At 52.7% G+C, this 19,235-nt stretch overlaps 3 protein-coding genes across 3 annotated transcripts; 1 reads left to right on the top strand and 2 right to left on the bottom strand.

Moving 5' to 3' along the window:
* Positions 1–4,464: 4,464 nt before the first annotated feature.
* On the bottom strand, positions 4,465–7,962 carry B0I36DRAFT_363367 (ankyrin repeat-containing domain protein; the record flags this gene model as incomplete). Its single annotated transcript, XM_046158792.1, has 5 exons — positions 4,465–5,597; positions 6,621–7,295; positions 7,360–7,509; positions 7,561–7,754; positions 7,823–7,962. 5 exons carry the CDS (start codon positions 7,960–7,962, stop codon positions 4,465–4,467), a joined length of 2,292 nt encoding a protein of 763 aa, XP_046011028.1.
* Positions 7,963–8,781: 819 nt separating this feature from the next.
* B0I36DRAFT_431744 (uncharacterized protein) lies at positions 8,782–10,473 on the top strand (the record flags this gene model as incomplete). The annotated part of the gene is made up of 4 exons (XM_046162595.1): positions 8,782–8,955; positions 9,028–9,315; positions 9,393–9,430; positions 10,116–10,473. The coding sequence occupies 4 exons, from the start codon at positions 8,782–8,784 to the stop codon at positions 10,471–10,473; spliced, it is 858 nt and encodes a 285-aa protein (XP_046011027.1).
* A 5,127-nt stretch (positions 10,474–15,600) lies between these two features.
* On the bottom strand, positions 15,601–18,045 carry B0I36DRAFT_324482 (uncharacterized protein). Its single transcript, XM_046154115.1, has 5 exons — positions 17,427–18,045; positions 17,021–17,346; positions 16,875–16,968; positions 16,609–16,817; positions 15,601–16,544 (listed from the first exon to the last, which is right to left on the bottom strand). Exons 1-5 carry the CDS (start codon positions 17,656–17,658, stop codon positions 16,005–16,007), a joined length of 1,401 nt encoding a protein of 466 aa, XP_046011026.1. The 5' UTR covers positions 17,659–18,045; the 3' UTR covers positions 15,601–16,004.
* Positions 18,046–19,235: the final 1,190 nt, after the last annotated feature.

The raw sequence follows: 19,235 nt of genomic DNA, 5'->3' as shown, positions 1-19,235 counted from the left end.
CAAACTCGACAAATGGCAGGAGTGGTTTTTCGAGACTTCGCCCAACGGGTGGACCAGCAATGATATTGCTCTGAAGTGGCTAAAAGAGGTGTTCCTGCCCTCAACGAAGCCGGCAGAGGCTAGCCAGTGGCGCACCCTGCTCCTCGATGGCCACAGGTCGCACACGACGGAGGAATTCATGGCAGAATGCTTCATAAACAAGGTCTGGTTGCTGTACTTGCCACCGCATACATCACACGTACTTCAGCCTCTCGACGTAGGGGTATTCTCGGCGGTAAAGGCGTGCTACCGCGAGTCGGTCACAGAGGTTGCGTACAACAACATGAACGAGGCCCCTGGCAAGAAGGAGTTCCTTGAAGCATATCATCTTGCTCGCCAGAAGAAGCTGAACAAAGAGAATATACTTGCTAGCTTCAAAGGTACGGGGGTGTGGCCACAGAATAAGTTGAAGCCGATGGGCTCCCGCTTCGTGGTACATGTGGGTGATGCGGCACCTGCGACTTGCCCAAATCGGCCTCAAACCAGATGGGAGGCAGATTTTTTGTCGCCCTTTTGCGCCTTCGATGTCGCAACACCACAAACATCTCGCGATGTTCATAGCTTGCATTTTGAGCCGTTGCGGTGCGAAAAGGCTTTGGGTACTGCGACCTGCCGGAAGCTGTTTAACAAGGTTGCGAAAGTACTCGACACTTCGAACATTTGGCGCGCCACCGCCGAGCATGAAAATAACCGCCTGCAAGCTGCATTAGATGCAGCGAAGCCTACTAAACGCAAAAGAGTCGAACCAGACCCTAACAAGGACTTTATAACCGTCATTGAGGTCGAACGCGCGATGAGGCAGGTTCGTCGTGAGTTAGGGTCTGACGTCAGCGGCAGCGACGACAGTGACAGCAGCGACGACGAGGTGGAGACAAATGAAAGCGACAGTGACGTAGAGAGTTGCATTGAGGTTGGGGGCAATTGATTTGAAGCCATTTGAACGACCGGTTGTAGAGTTAATGCAGAGTGACGGTGAGGTTGACGATGCCTTCATGCGCAGATTTGGGGTGGTCGCGAGGAGGGGTGGTCACCAGGGGGTCGGCAGACTTAGACCAAGGTATAAAGCTCTGTGTTATGTCTAACATCTGTGCAATGTGTAAAAGGTGCAACAGCTCTATAAAACTAGATCTTTTGCAAGGACTAGAGACAGATAACCAGCTAACCACGCCTTGGGTGTCTTGATGTAGAGTGTCTTCACACTAAACAAGTCGAGCAGGCGGGATTTCCTATCGAGAAGCATGTTCCACGCGGTATTGCGTTCCAATGCGTAGAGAAGGTCAAGGCGTGGCTAGAACAGGCCTAGGGGCAAACTATTATATAATACAAATTCTACTTCGAATGAAAATAGTAAGGTCAGTTCTTTTGTCCCAGGCTGACTCGTCGATGATTTGAACGCGGAGGCTCTATACATATAAAAGTGTCACAATCCTGCCTCCGGGGTCAACCGTCTGGCAGGGCGCTGGGGTTGCTGTTCTGCAAGATAGGTAAAGCCTGTACAATAACAACTAACACTCTGCTGTCGTTCTCTCTCTGGGTTGTCGTTCGTGTCTCTTGGAAGAGATACCAGTCTCGGCAATTGAGTGACTAGTTCAAGTGTGGGTGAAACTGATACTTAGATTGATCGCTGAAGTACAAAGGTAATGACTGTCCACAAGGAGATCCTCCGTACTCTATATATCCTTTGTCCTTCATCGTGGTCATGACTCTGAGCCCGATGGTCGCGGCCAGGTCATGAATCTGGTCCTGACGGTCATGCAGATATTGGTGACCATCCTTCTTGGCACAGCGTCGGTCATGCAGATATGCATGACCGGTACGTACCTTCCTTATCGTCCCTTATCGTGCTTACATAAGAAACCTGTGACGGTGCTGCCACATGATCCGCCCTTGTCCTTGGCCTGATCCTGTGGCCTAGTTGTTTGGGCTCTTTTGCGTCCGTAACAAGCATCCCCTGTTGGTTGGCCGTCACAAAAAGCCCCGTAACTCTGAGTCCCGTTGCTGGATCGACTTTATAGGTCTTGATATCGTGGTCAGTGACACTTCGATGCCGAATTTATCGTAAAAGAACTTTATCATTTCGACTCAGTATATAGAGGGTTTTTTTCGCCAGCTCCTCGCGGAGCGCAGCTCGCATGAAAGGGTCAATCTTGCTGCGGCGGCCAACACGGGTCGGGGGCGACACCGCAGTTCCGAAACATCCAAGTTAGGCCCTGATTCTGTGAATGGCGCGGTTATTGCAATCAACATACTTAGCTATTACGATATAGTCCACTCCACGACCTAGCAAAGCCTCGATTTGCTCATGCTTCCATAAGTCGGAGCCCCCCATGGCGGCCACCCCGCATCGCGGCCAGGGGTCGCGTCGCGACGCGACGCATCCACCCCACATACAATCTTGCATATAGAGCAGATCACCCGCGTCGCACCACCATCCTACACCTACCATTGTAAAGCCCAGAAATGAGGCTATCGCCATAATCCCAAAAGACTACCAATTGCGCGCTCGCCGCGCGTTGGACGACATTGAGAATGGCATGTCTGTTTCAGCAGCTGCAAAACAACACGATGTCGCTAGATCCTACCTACGCCGCCGCATCGCTGCGACTCCGACAGCCGAGCAAAAATATCAGGTGCGCCAAACCCTCTCTACCACCCAGGAGTCTTATTTGGTCGATTGGGCCATTAATCAGGCCGCAATGGGCTATGCAGCCCCATTAAAGCAATTCAAGCACTTCGCGATGCGTATGCTGTCTATCGACAAGTCGTCGCCACGACTGGGCAACCACTGGTACGAACGATTCCTCCGCCGCAACCCACAGATCCGAACCTCGCGATCACGACTAGTCGAATATAAACGGTACAACGGTGCCTGCAAAGCCAATCGACATCTTCGACCGGTTAACGTCATTGTCGAGCAAGAATATCCTCCCAGAGAACATATGGAACGTGGACGAGTGCGGAGTTGCAGAGGGCCTTGGTTATAACGGCTTCGTTATCTCTGATGCCCTCCGCGATTTTACGCTGAAAAAGGACGGGGCTCGGAGGACCTGGATCACGATAATCGAGGCCATTTCTGCAGGTGGTGGTTTCATCCCTCCACTGGTTATCTTCAAGGGCCAGTCTGTACAACAGCAGTGGTTTCCTGACGTCAACCTCGACAAGTGGTCGAAGTGGCATTTCGAGACATCTCCAAATGGATGGACCAGCAATGACATTGCCCTGAAATGGCTGCGGGAGGTGTTTATTCCCAACACCAAACCTGTCGATACAGGGCAGTGGCGATGCCTCATTTTGGACGGCCATAAGTCGCATTCCACCGAGCAATTCATGACGGAATGCTTTATCAACAAGATCTGGCTGTTATTCCTTCCTGCCCACACGTCACATGTGCTTCAGCCACTCGACGTAGGCGTCTTCTCTGCAGACAAGCACTACTACCGGGAGGCGGTCACGACAGTTGCATATAACACAATGAACGAGACTCCGGGCAAGAAGGAGTTCCTTCTCGCATATCATCTTGCTCGCCAGGAAAAGCTGAACCAAAGCAACATCTTGGGAGGCTTCAAAGGCACCGGAATCTGGCCACAGAATAAGCAGAAACCGATGAGGTCCCGGTGGACGGTAGACGGCGATGAGGACGTACTTGCAACTGCGCATTCTAGCCTCAATTTGAGCTTTTCCGACCCGGATTTTTTGGCGCCCTTCTGTACAATTACTGTCAAAACACCACAGACTTCTCGCGATGTGCAGGAAATGCACAGGGAGATGGTACGTTGCGATCCGGCGCTATCGACAGCAACCTGCAGGAAGCTGTTTCGCAAGGTGTGCAAGGCACTCGACACTTCGAACATCCGTTACACCGCCGCACAACACCAAAAAGAACGATTGCAAGCTGCATTAGATGCTTTAAAGCCCACTAAACGCAAAAAAGTCGAATTGGACCCAAATAAAGAGTTTATTACAGTGGTTGAGGTCGAGCGCGCGAAGAGGCATGTGCGCAGGGAGTTGGGGTCGGACGTCAGCAATAGCAGCGATATCGACAGCAGCGACGACGAGGTTATGTCAATTGGAGGAGACAGTGACGAGGAGAGTTGCATAGAGGTTCAGCTCAATTGATTTGAAGTCTTTTTGTTAAGTGGTTGTTGAGTTATTGCAGAGTGACAGCGAGGTTGGTGATGGCCTCATGCGCGATTGGGGGGTGGCCGCTAGGGGGGGTGGCCGCCATGGGGGGCTCCGACTTAGCGAACAGACGAACGTGAAGGGCATGGTTAAAATAAAACATCGCAGCACGACCACAGAAAAGATAATTCAGCAAAGAGACTTGTGCATATGGGATACGGCTGCTAGGAGATAACAATCAAAACCTGCGATCAATTCGATACAGCTTTCGTTGACAGGTCACTATCAGACCTTTCATAATGCATGCTACATTTCCACAATCTCATCCATCGATGCCTGGCCGCCCTCCAGAGCGATGTCGTGCTGCCATAATTCCTCAAATAACACATCCATCTGGTAGTGCTCGAGGAGCTCAACAACGCTGACGTGTCCATATTCTTGCGCCAGTTCAATCGCATGAGCCATTGCCTCCTTGCCTCTCGTCCTGATGTCGAATCCTGAGTCCAGAAGTAGCTGGACGGCATTTATTCGGCCATACAGAGCAGCGATTTCAAGGGCCGTTCTTGCCGTCTTCCGAGACAAACCAAAACGCTGGTCATTGAGGTCAGCTCCGGCATTGATCAACATTTCCATAATGCCGCAGTATCCACCCATCGCCGCAAGGTATAGTGCGGTCATACCATGATAATAGTGGTTGACGGGGCTGTTGGCGCGGGCACCGTGTTCGAGAAGCCATCGAACAATCCCAGAGTGGCCGCACTTGGCTGCCAGTTGTAGCGGTGTGTATCGCACACTCAACCGCGGGGTGAAGTTGACGTCCGCTCCGTACTCGAGTACGAGGAGCTCGACGATGTGCTGCAAGCCACGGTCGATAGCTAGCAAGAGTGGCGTCGAAATTTCACCGTCGGCTGTAGCCGCCCATCGGTCAATCTTGCACGGTGTACAGAATTTTCGTATAATATATACGCAAAACTGATTCCCCGGTGTCTGATCTCGTTCGATGATAGCTCCGATCAGAGATGTCTCATTCAATCTCCACATATCATCCTTGAGCTCTTCGACACCAACGAGAGATGTATACACATTCGCATCGTGTGGTAGAAGCTTCTGGGCTATCTCCATGTCCCCGTTCTCCGCAGCCGCGATAACCGCGTGAGCGATGCGCACCGTGTTGCGTGTGGAATTGTAGGGGGAACGATATTGTAAGATAGTATCAACCATCGCATCCCGATACTCGCTGGGTATGTCAGAGTACACGTCTGCGATCAATTTTTGCGGCTGTAACTCGGGCTGGAGAAGGTTCAGACACAGTTGGAGCAGGGCGCAGTCCCCGCGCTCGACCGCCTCCGTGAGTATCGGATTTGGGTGTGGGCCGACGAGCAGGATGGCATGGGCCGCAAGAGTTTTCAATACTCCCACTTCGGCAATGAATTTGGCGACTTCCGTGGAGTGGAGAAACAAAGTGTTCGGGGCCAGTTCCGTCGAGAGGAACATGATCAGCAAGTGTTCATGGGCGGGCCCACAGACAAGTTGCAAGCACGGATGATCGAGAATGAACGGTGATTGTCGCAACTCAAGCAGCTTGCGAACCAACTCTTCATCATGAGCCTCTGTTGCTGCCAACAATAGATCGTCCTCTGCAGAAAACCAGGGTTCCTCAAAGCTGCAGTCCTTCGGAGTTGTGGATTTCCGAACAGACCTCCAGTATGTTTCCGGGTCTGAACGATGAGTGAACTCGATGGAATGCAGAACTTCTCGAGATTTCCCCGAAGCAATTAGCCTCAAGCGTTGGTCGTGTATCTCTTGATATGGGTCCGAAGGGTCCTCTGTTGCATCTAGTGGATTGTCAGATGAATGTTCTGTTGAAGAATCCAGTAGTTTCGAAAAGCATTCAGAGACGCGCCTGCCGCAAGAACACCCCTCGTGTCCCACATCAGCCTGGCGACCACGGTCTATTAGCCAGCGGAGAGCATCCTCGCGTTTCACCTCTAATACGAGGTTCCTCGCGACACAACTCGATAGTCGTGGGGGCTCGTGACTTGACTGTGTCGAGCGCCGCGCTGGTATGATGAGCTGGAGAAGTTCCAGCAAATAACCGCTAGGAGTAGAAAGGAGGCCCTCTATGAATCCCGTGGAATGCAATTTGGGAGAGCGCAATTCCCGGATTGCGATGTGGATAAGCTGCTCTGCGAGCCCGGTGGCAGATTGTGACGTGACACTTTCCAGCAGGTCTTTGAGCTTGTCTGGGGACCATCCAACGCTTTGCTCGATGCAAAACACAGAAGTGTTTCCTTCGCAAGATTTTGCCCTGATCCAGGAATCCGTAGACAGTAAGAGTTTGACGATTTCTTTGTTGAGCCGAGTTTGAGTCTTCAGCCAGGCGCGCCAGGGCTTAGGACACCATTCATCAGTCCGTCTATGATTCGGCGTCGCCAAAGCCGAGCGCAAAGCGCCCCAAGCACTGATGTCGAATTTGCGCTCCGTGTGTGGCCCGGTTCGTGTCGGGTCGGCATTCTCCTTCAGCAGAGCTTCGAGGACCTGCACGTTTCCGAGGAGGGCAGCAAGCTCGACTGCCGCGAGTAGTTCTCCATCTTCCCCAAAACAAACCACATCGTCCACTCTGATGTTCCCCAAACGAATGATCTGGCTACAGCCGGATGCGTTCCCGGCTTCGATGGCGCCTTGGAGAAGTTTCGAACAAAGAGTCTTGGAATACGGACCCTGCATTATCTGCTGCAGACTATTGCGACTGAGAAAAGCCGAGGACTGTTGCAGGTATTGCCACACGTCCCCGAGACACTCGATGCCCATATCGCGTTCCATGCCGTTGGAGAGCGCGAAGACGAGAAGATGGAGCCGGGCTTGATCAACCTGCGAGCTAGCCATGTGCTGCGACGCAATGGCGGTAACCATCAAGGGATCGCTGCCGGAGTGCCACTCCTCCAAGGCAGCCCACGGGAAGATCGCTTGTGCAGAAGCCCTGTCCATTTCACCAGGCATGATCTTCAGGACGCGGCTCGATGTCACAACTGTGCCATTCTCGGCGGTGTCCTCGGTCGGGGGGAGCGACGCTTCGCGGTCAAGGGTGGCCATCACCTTCCGCAAGCTCATCAAAGGCTTCGTCGGCTTGCCTGCTTCTGTTTCTTGTCTCGTCAGCCATCAGCGCGTGCAAGAAAATACCCGATTGGAAAACTGTCTCACCGTTGAAGCCGCGGAATAGCTGAAAACTCAGAAGTAATGGTGTCAAGCGCACAGACAATATCCGCGCCACATAGGCTGATTCAATCATGGGCGCGAGGGTCGTATTGCAGTTGACAAGCTCGAACCCAGGAGGTAGTGTGTTTGTGGTCCCTGGAACGTGTTAGCATGGGATAGGCCTTCAAGCCCAATCTCAGAACGAACCTTGCAGCGTTGCTGAGTTAGGATATCGCAACCTTGCCTTGTTGCGCTTCTTGGCTTCAATGGCCCGACCATGGAAAACGAGAGAAGATGCCAGCTCGAATTGCCCCGGCATGCCGTTCAGAGCGACCCAGGTTTCCTTGGAATGCTTCTTCCTGAGATTCCAAAGGTTGAAGTGTCTTTCGTACTGCCATTTCCTGTTTTTCGCGTTTAGGTTCAGTGATGGATCTGACGAAGGGAGTCGAGACAGCAAGGATGAACTTACGATGCGGAAAAGCCGTGCTCCTTGGACATGAAGTCCGCGACATTCTTTTGAGTCATCTTCTCATCCCAGTATAGCCTCGTGATTTCTTCGCGATGTGCCTCCCACTCGGACTCGCGAGTCCGCACTGCGGCAGACGCCATTGTAGCCAAAGAAGCAGCCGCCAATTGACGGCTGATGCCACCTGGGTGTCGAGCGATCGCCCACTGCACAGGTGGCGCAGCAGCGTCGCTTGGAATATGAGGAGGACAGAAGAGGGGTACTCGACGACAACGGGTTTGTGGGATGGGAGCTTGATGTGAGAATGGAAGCATGAAGGTGGAAGAGTTGAGCACTCGAGGGGCGACCAAATTCTGGTTCAAGTACTCGCAAGGCTCCGCGCCTGCACGAGGCATACGTAGCCAAGACTACCATGCTGAGCCTCCTACAGCAACCAGATTCTGGTCGAACAGGGGTTGCTGCAAGTCCAAATTCTGGTCGACGTGTCAGCCCAGCCGTCGGTGTAGGCACCAACTCAGCCCCAGCATGCTGGCGTTGACTGGCTGTTCCTTGTTCGTGAAGCCACACCGTCAAGCATCACTTTCCAAAATCTGGGACAGGGGTTCCAGCTGGCAGACAGGCTCGGCCCCCGATTGGCTGGGCGTGCCAAAATCTGGCTCTCCCAATTGACAACATTTTGACACCCGCCGCCGCGCAGTCCATTTTCTCATGCCTGGCCAGATTCTGGTCCCCAGGGACTAACGGAACTCAGAAAACAGAATTTGGACGACAGCATTGACATCCATTTCAAGATGTCTGATCGGCGGATAAGCCATCGGCACCCTTATATCAAGGATCCGCCTGGCCCTGGATTCGCTTCTCTCACTACTGTCTTCACGAACCATAGCGTCCTCGACCTTCTCGCATCTTTTCATCCCCCATATATCTGAGCACCCTGACATATTCTCCTCTTTCACCACACCATGGGCGGCTCACACAAGACAGCTCCCAGGAAGGCGAAGGACTCGAAATCTACCCGCTCGACTCGTCCATCTGGAACTGAGAGCACGAAGGACTCCAGCAGAAGCTCCAGGGCACAGGCAAGCATGAGCACATCCGCTGCGTCACAAGTATGTCTTCCCAACTCCCTTTGCGCGGTAAGATATTGCCCAACAGCCTGATGGCTTCTGATGGCTCTCCCCAGGCCATGACCGCTCGTTCGTCGACAGCCTACTCGACATCCTTTCACGCGAATACCCACGCCACGGGGTAGACCGCCCAGACACAAGCCTCCTCTCTGTCCGACTACTATCCGTACCAAGCCATCGATCATCACAGCTATCTCGCCGGCCATCCACTCTACCCCACGCCCCACCCCTGCGTCGACCCCTACTGCCGCGATCCCGACTGCTACACCCACGCGCACGCTTCAACGCTGCAAGGCTACTACCTTCTTGGTGTGGGCACGCGCTTTCGACCACGACCATGACGACGAGGACGACCGAAACGAGGGCAGGGTATATGAGAGAGATCTCGACCTTGTCGAGGAGAAATATGAGCTCGATAACGAGTCCGCTCGTGATGATGATGACAGGCGTCACTGATTAGCACGACCGGCATGTTCCTTCCCCTGTAAGGCTCTTCCTCAATCCCGCATGCATGCCAACTCCAATCTACATCATGTCTGACATGTGCATCACTTCAACAAGGTCTGTTTCTTCAATTCATCTTCTTCCGTTCATTTCCTTGATACATTCCTTCATTGGAGAACAAGCGCGTTGACCTGCTTTGGGGTCTGGTTCTCAATATTTCGTGCCATTGCGCGGTGGTTCCACAAAAGAACGATGGGACCTGGTTGTGAGAAGAGTGGGGACCACGGTCAAGGCCTCATCATCAGGGCTCACTCGAGGTATTCACATAGAGTTTTAAGGAGGGCCAGTCGTTGCCATGTGGATTGCTGGAAGGTTCAACTTAGATATATATTGTACACTTATCGTTTGGTCGCATTCAATTTCTCGATACCTTTCCATTCCTAAGCCAGCTTTACTCAGAAAACAAAGTATAAAAACTTCTTCAACCCAGATGATCCCTGCCATTGTCGACATGTGGTGACTCGCCCTATTCTAGAGGACATAATTACAACGGCTCCATCGATGATCATAGTCATCTCATGCACTGTCTGGGAGGGCCCATCTCTGAAATTTACTCAGGACTGATTTATGCAAAGGAAGACTGGCTTAAAGAGAACTTCTGCCCTCGCAACAAAGCAAAACCACAGTGCGGCCTGATTTTCTCTGATTATCCCTCTATCCTACAGCGTCCCTCGACCGCGCGGCGTTGCTGGTGCGCTCGCCGTCCCCGAGGACAACAACGACACCATTTCTTCGCTCGATCCCGTTGACACTGAGGGATCAGTCTTGGAGGCTCTCACCAAACGTGCCACCGATCCCGCCAACCTCGGCTGGATCAACAAGTGGGCGGCCGTCGGCGACAGCTACACTGCGGGCATCGGTTCAGGTGTTCCTCTTGGAAAGACTGGAGTGCTACGGCTGTCCAGTTATTCTTTGAACGCTCATACCAACTATGGCTGTCGTCCACCTCCGACTTCCTCCCTGTCCAGTGCTGCCGGATCACCGTCTCGTTTGTTGTTAAAAAGCGGCATGCTGTGCAGCTGAATCCGGCCTGCACCCGGAGCTCTGGGACGAGCGACGTTCCATCTGCCGGTGTCTCCGCTGTCCGTGGGTCCGCCATCCCACCTGCCGTTGCGGCGGTTGTCGTGGCCTTCTCCCGGATCCGCTGCAGAACAGCACCCTTTGTGCCGTGCCTCCGCCGGAAGTGGGACTCAATGCCGGGCCCGGGCTGGATGCCAGCCTTACATACCGAGCATATAAGAACGCGCGACTCCTCGTGGAGATACACATTGATTTCCGATGGGGGCGCTCCGGCGTCGTCGTGACGGTCTTCCATCTCGGATTCCCGACGTTGCCCGGCTGCGGTGTCTGGTCTCGCTGCGGTCGCTGCCGCGTTTCGCGTTTGGACGGGTTTGTTAGTAGTACCTCAGTTACCACTGTACAGTAGAGCTCGAATGACGTAGATGAAGTATGGCCGTAATAATTGACATATTTCTCATATCTACCTGTCTAGTCTAATTATGAACTCTCCGTTTTTTTTCTGTGCCTGAGCTGCGATAACGCGTCGTCGCGTGGCTCTCTCTCTATCTTTCCCGCCCGGGGTCTGCCGTGTGAACCCCAGCTCTCTCCTTTCCTCCTTACTTACCTGAACCTTATGGGGAAATTGGGGTAGCCAGAATGGCCCGGGGTGGGGTGGGGGTCCCTGGGTTTAGCGTCCCTGCCCACTGTAAGTTTGTGTCCAAGTACCGATTCCTCTATAGCGCACTTGGGGTTCAGAATGAGTGCAATGGCCCAAGCGCCCGCCCCCTATTGTATGGCAGAGAGACGCCAACTGGACACAAACTGCTTGTGAATGATGGTCAGGATGCCTCCGCGCACGGGGTGGGTAAATCCCTACTTCGAAGACCTGATTCACTAACCGCTCTTGCTAACGACAGCTCGCGTAGTCCTATATAATATTCTTAAGTGTGATAGACTGACGGGTCTACTGCGGCCAGGACACCAGTAGGAAAGAAGGCTTTTCTAGGCGGCTTTATACTATATATCAAGGAGTGCTTGATGCCTCGCTGGAAGTATCTTCACCAAAACGTGACTTGAGTCCCGAGCCTGTTCTACATGACAGGTTGGTTGTGCTATTCGAAGCTCATCGCGATCTCATGCTTGATAGCTTGCTTCCACTCTGGTGGGTGCTGCTTAGGCCCTAAGTCTGCCCTCCGTCTCGCGACCAGGGTACTTCGCGACCACCCTAAACCCCACCAAAATCGCTAAAATCGCTACCTTGTCACTCGGCTATAACTCAGCTAATAAATTAGCTATAACGTAATCCACAAGCAAGTGAGACACACAAGCAAGTGAGACACACAAGCAAGTGAGACACTTTTCTGCAATTTCTTACAGACACTCCTTTTCCTTCATTTTCTCCACCAACAATTATGGGACGGCAATCAGTTGAAAGCGACGTAATTCTAGCGCTTAATGCGCTCCAATCAAACCCAAAATTAAGCGTCCGAAAGGCTGCATTACTCTATAATATATCCCACGCAACCTTACATCGACGACAGTACGGCCGACCTGCAAAGCGCGATCTCCGACCACACAATCAGACTTTAACCTCGTACGAAGAGGACAGTATCGTACGATATGTAATCGACCTAGATTCGCGATCATTTCCACCGCGCCTCAGTGGTGTTCGAGAAATGGCGGATCGACTCCTTCGTGAACGCGACGCGCCACGCGTCGGAACTAACTGGGCTGCAAACTTCGTACGACGACGACCCGAGCTCCGAACGCGTTTTAATCGAAGAATCGACTATCAGAGAGTCCTCTGCGAAGATCCAGACGCGTATCGCGCGTGGTTTTCCCTCGTACGAAATACAATCGCGAAATACGGGATCCACGATGACGACATCTACAACTTCGACGAGACGGGCTTTGCGATGGGCAAAATCTCCGCCGAAACTGTCGTTACGACCTCCGATCGACGCGGGAGGCCAAGAGCCGTACAACAAGGGAATCAGGAATGGGTTACAGTAATCCAGGGTATCGCGTCGTACGGCTATTCAATCCCGCCGTACATTATCTTCGCCGGGAAGGTCCACCTCGACTCCTGGGTAATCGCGCTTTCAGAAAACGGTTGGACGACGAACGAGAGAGGCCTAGAATGGGTAAAACACTTCGATTTCCATACAAAGAGTCGTACGAAGGGCACCCACCGCCTCCTCATCCTCGACGGCCACGAGAGCCACCATTCCGTCGATTTCGAGCTCTACTGCAAGGAACAGAACATCGTAACGCTCTGTATGCCTGCTCATTCGTCGCATAAGCTCCAGCCTCTCGATGTTGGGTGTTTTGGACCTCTGAAACGGGCGTACGGTAAAGAAATCGAAGGTCTTATGCGGGCGCACGTAACCCACGTTTCAAAGGAGGACTTCCTCCCAGCCTTTCACAAGTCGTACGACGCTGCGATGACCAAGTCAAACATCCAGGCAGGCTTCAGAGCGACAGGCCTAGTACCGTACGACCCGAATTATCGAACAGGTGCTCGCAGCGAGCAACAGATCCAGTTTACCGACAAGCAGTGGGCAGCTCTCGAAGCTATTACGGAGGCACTCGATTCTACCGAACCGCCGAGCTCCCGGGTAGGGAAGGACCAAGACGACGAAGGGGATCGAGAAGAGGGCGGATTCGAGAGCTACGGAGAGGAAGAGGGCGATCAGTACCTCGACGCCAGCGTTTTCACGTTCTGCGTTTTATCACTGACCCAGAAGGTCCTCGTCGAGCTATACGTCAACCCACTACTCCATTTCACAACCATTCTCGCGATCGACCCCGTCCGAGCACGATTCCGGGCGCCAAGCGAGTTTACCATAATCCTCGCCGGTATATCGTGGTGTAGTCGGGTCCTACTACTCGAATATCTATTCGAACACGTCCCTATCCGGGAGGAGGACGAAGCGGGGCCTCGAGTTGAGGTACTACGACAGAAGGACATCGAGATGTTCCTCGACGGCTACCGCGAGTGGATAGCCGACGGCTCGTTCAGCCCGTTCAGTGCGATCACGCGGTTTATGACCCTAGGGAAGGGGTATCGGAATAAGGATAGTGGTACGCCGAGAATCATCTGGGAGGAGGGGAAGAAGGCGGTCCGGCTCTACGGATACCGCATCGAAGTTCAGGAGTTCCGACGGATGGCCCAGGGGGTCGTTACCGACGCAGAGTCGACCCTAGACAAACTACTATCCGGGAAGACGAAGGGTCTCCTCGGACAGGTCGATCTCGGGCGGATTAGGGATAGCCTCCTGTTCGAGGGTGATCGAAAGTCGTTTACGACGAACGCGGAGAACGAGTGGCTACGTCCCGGGCCTCGTCCGGTCGCCGATCTCGTCTCGACAGAGCTATAGTCGTCCCAGAGAGCCCATTACCATCGAGAAAAGTCGTATAAGTGGCTTAGCATGCTGGACTCACTCAAGAAGCAGCTTATGTTGCTAACGTATATCTGGGGCGGCCAGCCTGGACGGGGTCCCGAGATCACCAGCGTCCGACACCTAGATACGCAGCAGCTATCTAGCAGCGTCTACATCTACGACGGGCAGGTCATGCTCATTACGGATCGGGACAAGGCTCAGGCTACTCGAGGCTGCGGTCGCAAGGTAGCTCGTTTCCTACCGAAGCGAATCGGAAAGCTGCTCGTTCTCTATCTCACCTGGCTCATTCCCTACGAGCAGATGCTACTAGAGGAGACGAAGGGTCGACTACCGTCTAGCTCTCTGTACCACTAGCTCTGGAAGGACGGGCGTAGGGGGAGGTGGGATACTACGATACTCACGAAGGAGCTCCAGAGGGCGTCGACGAAGTATATCGGCGTAGTACTCGGGACGTCGTCATATCGACATCTAGCTATCGAGCTAGGCCGACTCATCCGCGGCATCGTCGTAGAGCAGCGGGAACTAGAGATCGGGGCTGAGGGAGACGGATACGACCAAGACGAAGACGAGATCGACGAAACGACAGGAGAGCGTCGAACTAGGGTGCGGACGCAGCTGATCTGGGATCTACAGGCAACGCATAGTAGTGCTACCGCACGAAGGCACTACGCACTCAATATCCAGTTTCCAGACCAGCTACAACCGCAGATAGTTGCGAATTACCGAGAGATCAGTCGGCTGTGGCACCAGTTTCTAAGCTAGGATAGAGAGAGAGAGCGAGAGAGGTCGTCCAAGAGAAGACGGAGTCGTAGTCGGAGCGCTACCGGGGTCGAGCAGCAACTAAGAAAGAAGCCGAGGAAGGAAGAGACTACTATAACGTCGATTCCTCTCGAGGAAAGCAGTGATCAGGGCCTCAGTAAGTCGGGGGCGGTCCGATTAGGCCAATCCGGCCAGCTGTTCGTAGAAATCAGAACAACAAGGCGTCGATCAGCAATAACCGCAGCAAATCAGGACATCCAGAAGCGAGTTCAACAGGGACTCGAGACGATTCTAGGAGCCGGAGCAAGATAGCGAACAGCTGATCAGGAGAATGCCATAGTCCAGATCATACAGATACGAGGGGGCTCTATACAGATCGTGGTACTACCGACAGGCGGTGGCAAGAGCCTGTTATTCATGGTTCCAGCAGTTCGGGGCCTCCACGGAGACGTCAGCGTCGTCGTCGTACCGTTCGTAGCTCTGATCGACAATCTAGTAGCGCGGGCTCGCTCGTTCGGAATCGACTACGTCCACTAGAGGTCTACGGAAGAGGAGGGACGAGAGGCTAACTCGCTCGTCCGGGTCGCTAGACTAGTCGTCGTCAGCGCAAACCAGGCAAGCAACAACGAGTTCTCGACGTACCTCGACAGTCTCCGAAGCCGGCGTCTGCTACGGCGGATATTTATCGACGAATGCCACACGATTATCATAGACGTCGGATACAGAAAGAGGCTAGCGGGCCTCACAGGGCTATACCGATTCGACTGCCCGGTAATTCTGCTCACTGCTACGCTCCCGGTTAAGCTAGAGAGCTGGTTCCGGCAGCAGATGTCGGCAGAGGACGCCGGAATTATTCGAGCTCGGACGGCCATTCATTGATCCATGATTCGGTTGTTAGGGTTGAAATTGAATGGGTTAGGTATCCCCAGGAGACTGTGAATCGAAAAGAAGAAAAGGGGGTGCCGAATTGAAGGCTCTAATTCTCTGAGGCAATTACTACACGGGCATGAAGAATTGCTACCCGGGCATGACTCTTACACGGGCATGACCCTTTGCAGCCTCTGATTGGTCCATCCCTTTTTGTTAGTGCATCTAGATTCTGCCAACGCTCCCCTTATACCTCGGGATTAGCTCTCCACCACGACGATCGACGAGACATACAGAAGCTATTCACTAGCTAGCTACTACACTAATTACCTCTTATCGCATGTCGATTTAGGGATATCGCTATATCACTTATGAGCATCATATACAGGTCTGCGCTCTTCGTCAACATGCGAATACAGTCCTACGAGCTAAATGGCGCCTCCCAACTGCTTCCACGCATACTCTGTGGCTCTCTGCTATGGTTGGACTCTTCGTTCACTCGAGATGCCATTTCTCCATGATCACTCAGCCCACGATCCTGCTTACCCCGCTTATCCCATTGTCCCTATCCAGATCCAACAGAATGCTCCTCGGACAGAGTAATCTCGATAAGCTCTCCTCGACCCGATACTTCACTCTCCCACGCTCCTCATAAGATACACTCATCTTCTTCTCCGGGCTCATCACGTACTCGGGCATCGCCTGGACGCCGCTTTTTACCCACTTCCACCCCGCACTGCCATCAGGCCTCTCAAGGGCATATCCCTGCAACGACGCCGGATTGTAGTTGAGGTTGTCCTTGCGGATCCGCGTGATAGGGTGGAAATACTCGTTCGTGGCGCCACCAGTGCCGTCGCCCGGGTCCCGCGGATAGGTGCCCGGTGTGCGGTCGTTCTTCCCGAGAAGCCAGAAGAAGACGCCTTGCAGCCCGGAGAAGTTGTCGACGATCGGCCCGCAGCCCCAGCCGTTGGTAATATTGATGGAATTGAGCGCGCGACGGTGCTCCTCAATGAGAGTCTTGATCGCGGCGTCTTCGAAGGTGAGCATGTTGGAGAGATTGTCTACCTGGAGCATGGGGAAGTCAGTCGACTAGGATCGTAACTGATGCAGTAGGCTAGGAAGGGCTTACCATCCACGCAAAGGTGTTGTGGCCGATCTCTTCGAAGTCAACCAAGGCATGCGAATCTTCTCTTTGGCCGCCAATGTTGCCGTGGACGCCGGGAAACCAGCATTGCTGCAGATCTTTGGCAGGACCGTCAGCAGTTTTGTGCCACAGGGTAGGAGGGAAGGTTAGTCGTTTTTCGTCAATGGCGAGGGCTTGGAAAGCATAGTCCAGATCTATGGAATCGTCGTTTAGCCTGGTCATTCTGCGAGAGCACTTGCGATAACACTCACTTTTTGACAAGTTCGTGTTGTGGAATGCGTACTGCTTGTTGATTGGGAGGCCAACTTTTCTCGCCCAACCCACCACGGGCCATTCCGGGATACCCTAGCCATGCAAGGTCAGTTAAGCAGTATCCACCATGTCCTGCGTCACGTACCAGAGCTCCAACGGTGTCCCAAACGCCAACCACCTTAACCCTGACGTCCGTAAGACCCAGCTCTTCCTTATTATCCAGATACCACGTTGACCTCCTGAAGGGCTCACCGCTCGTATTCGCACGGTACGCGTTCCACATCTCTGTGAAGCGCGACATGTGCACTGCTGAGAGGACGCCGACATCGCAGACAAGGCCGGCGACTGAGCGCACGGTGAAAGCCCCACGCGAGAAGCCGAAGAAGAACAGCTCATCGCCAGGCTCGTAGTTATTGGAGATGAAATCGTAGATTTGAGACACCTCGATGTCGAGACCCCAGCCGAAGCCGCCTGTGAATTGCAGTAGCAAACACATCAGTAAAGCTGTCTGAGCGAAAGCGAAGAGGAAGATTTGGGTTTGAGCAGCTCACCATAGATGGCTTTCTGGAACGGGAGGTCCCCGCTTCCAAGGCCCGAATGGTACGACACGATCTGCTTCACGAGATTACCTTTACCATCAGGGCCACTGTTCGCAACTGCTCGAGCTAACTTGGCGACATTGGTAGGGGCGGACCTGTCGCCTATGTCGGACGCAAGCCATGCGCCGTCTGAGCAGAGGATGATGCGCTTATAGCTTGCCAGCTTCGGCGTTTCTTCTGGCATAGTGTGGCAAGGCTGGAGGAAGGAGAAACTATCAGTTTGTGAGGTGAGGAGTGGAATATGTGGGCCGTCAAATGCGGTCTTGAATGAAAGAGCCTAGGGTTAGGAAAAGGGATGAGCTAGGCTTTATAATATTGGCCTCCTCAAGCATGAAAATATGAAACGGGATGCATTATTGGTTTAACACCAATAGCAATCCATACTCTTCTATCGCCATTTAACTATTTAATGAATCTTTTAATAAAGCAGAGAGTTTATGACTAGTCTAACTTTGTGGCTTATTACTGACATTCTTTTCGAACAGATGTAAGCTAATGTGAACGAGTAGTCCCATACTTTTCCGTCAGGCGATACGAGGATAACGTCATGGCTGCATATGCCTTTGGCTACTGGCACCCGCGGCATGTGGAACTTCCCACTCCCCTGTCCATCACATGTCAGCAACATCTCCTTGTAGTGCAGTATACCCGCCAATTAAATAGCTTGAACCTGTGGCCTGAATTATGAACATCTAAACAACAGTGCGAGCTCACAGTTCGAAGGCAGCCCAATTCAACCTGCAGCATCCAAGGCTATTTTGGGGAAGGCAGTGGAAAGATACCAGGTCCTCTCAAGTCATGCTTTTACAATAACGCCACATTCTATCCAGTCTAGGACTTTTATTAATAGTACTTACATTATAGCTATGTAACACAGTCAGATTCGAAATCGGTGTCCGTGTAGGTTATGCACAAACAGTTCTGCGCACAGACCGTCTGGCGTAGAGGGCCAGTTTCGAACATGGTTGGATGCAGAGGTTGGGATTATGTAGGCTGGGGATGCCCGAAACTTTGCAGATCACCGAATGCCCCGAAACTTGCAGCTGGAGATGCCCGAAACTTTGCAGCTTACCGAATGCCCCGAAACTTGTAAGCTGGAGCTACTGAGATCGCTATTTAGTCGTTTCGACAGAATGCCTCACATCACACTTGCATCTCGTGTTTGCGGTAGAACATACTGCCGATCCCGTTCGAATCTACTCGAGCATGTGATTCAAGCCACTGAGATCGCCATTTAGTCGCATGGAGAGTAGAGTGTGATCTCGTCCCACTCTTTATCCTCCTCTCGGTGTATCCTATACGGCTTACGTATTCCCTTCTCTAAGTCCACGTTATTAATAGTGCTTAGCGTGCCTCTTTTCTTCTCTACGCCGCGTATCCTTAGTAAAACTGAGCGTGCCTCCTCCCTACTCCACGTCTATATTAGTAATTCTGAGCTTGTCCTTTCCCTTCTCTGAGTTCACATCATTGATTGCGTAAGGTGACCTAGTGCTAGGTCGATATTATACTTTAACGAAGTTAATAGGTTAAGATAACAGATAAGGACTGCATGACCGTCACGACGCCAAGACTGACGGTCACTCCTCGGACATTGACCGTCAGTTAAAACATGACCATACAATATGGCATAACGGATCGGTGAAGGACAAAGTATATGTAACTGTAAGGTTTCCCATAGTTCGATAGTCACTCCTTTGTACTTCGGCGATCAATCTAAGTATCATTCTCACCCACCATTCGAACTAGTCACTCCAGTGACCA

Source organism: Microdochium trichocladiopsis (assembly GCF_020744255.1).
Source record: "Microdochium trichocladiopsis strain MPI-CAGE-CH-0230 chromosome Unknown B0I36scaffold_6, whole genome shotgun sequence".
Lineage (NCBI taxonomy): Eukaryota > Fungi > Ascomycota > Sordariomycetes > Xylariales > Microdochiaceae > Microdochium > Microdochium trichocladiopsis.
Note: the sequence above shows the minus strand (reverse complement) of the source record. Positions and strands in the feature narration are given on the sequence as shown.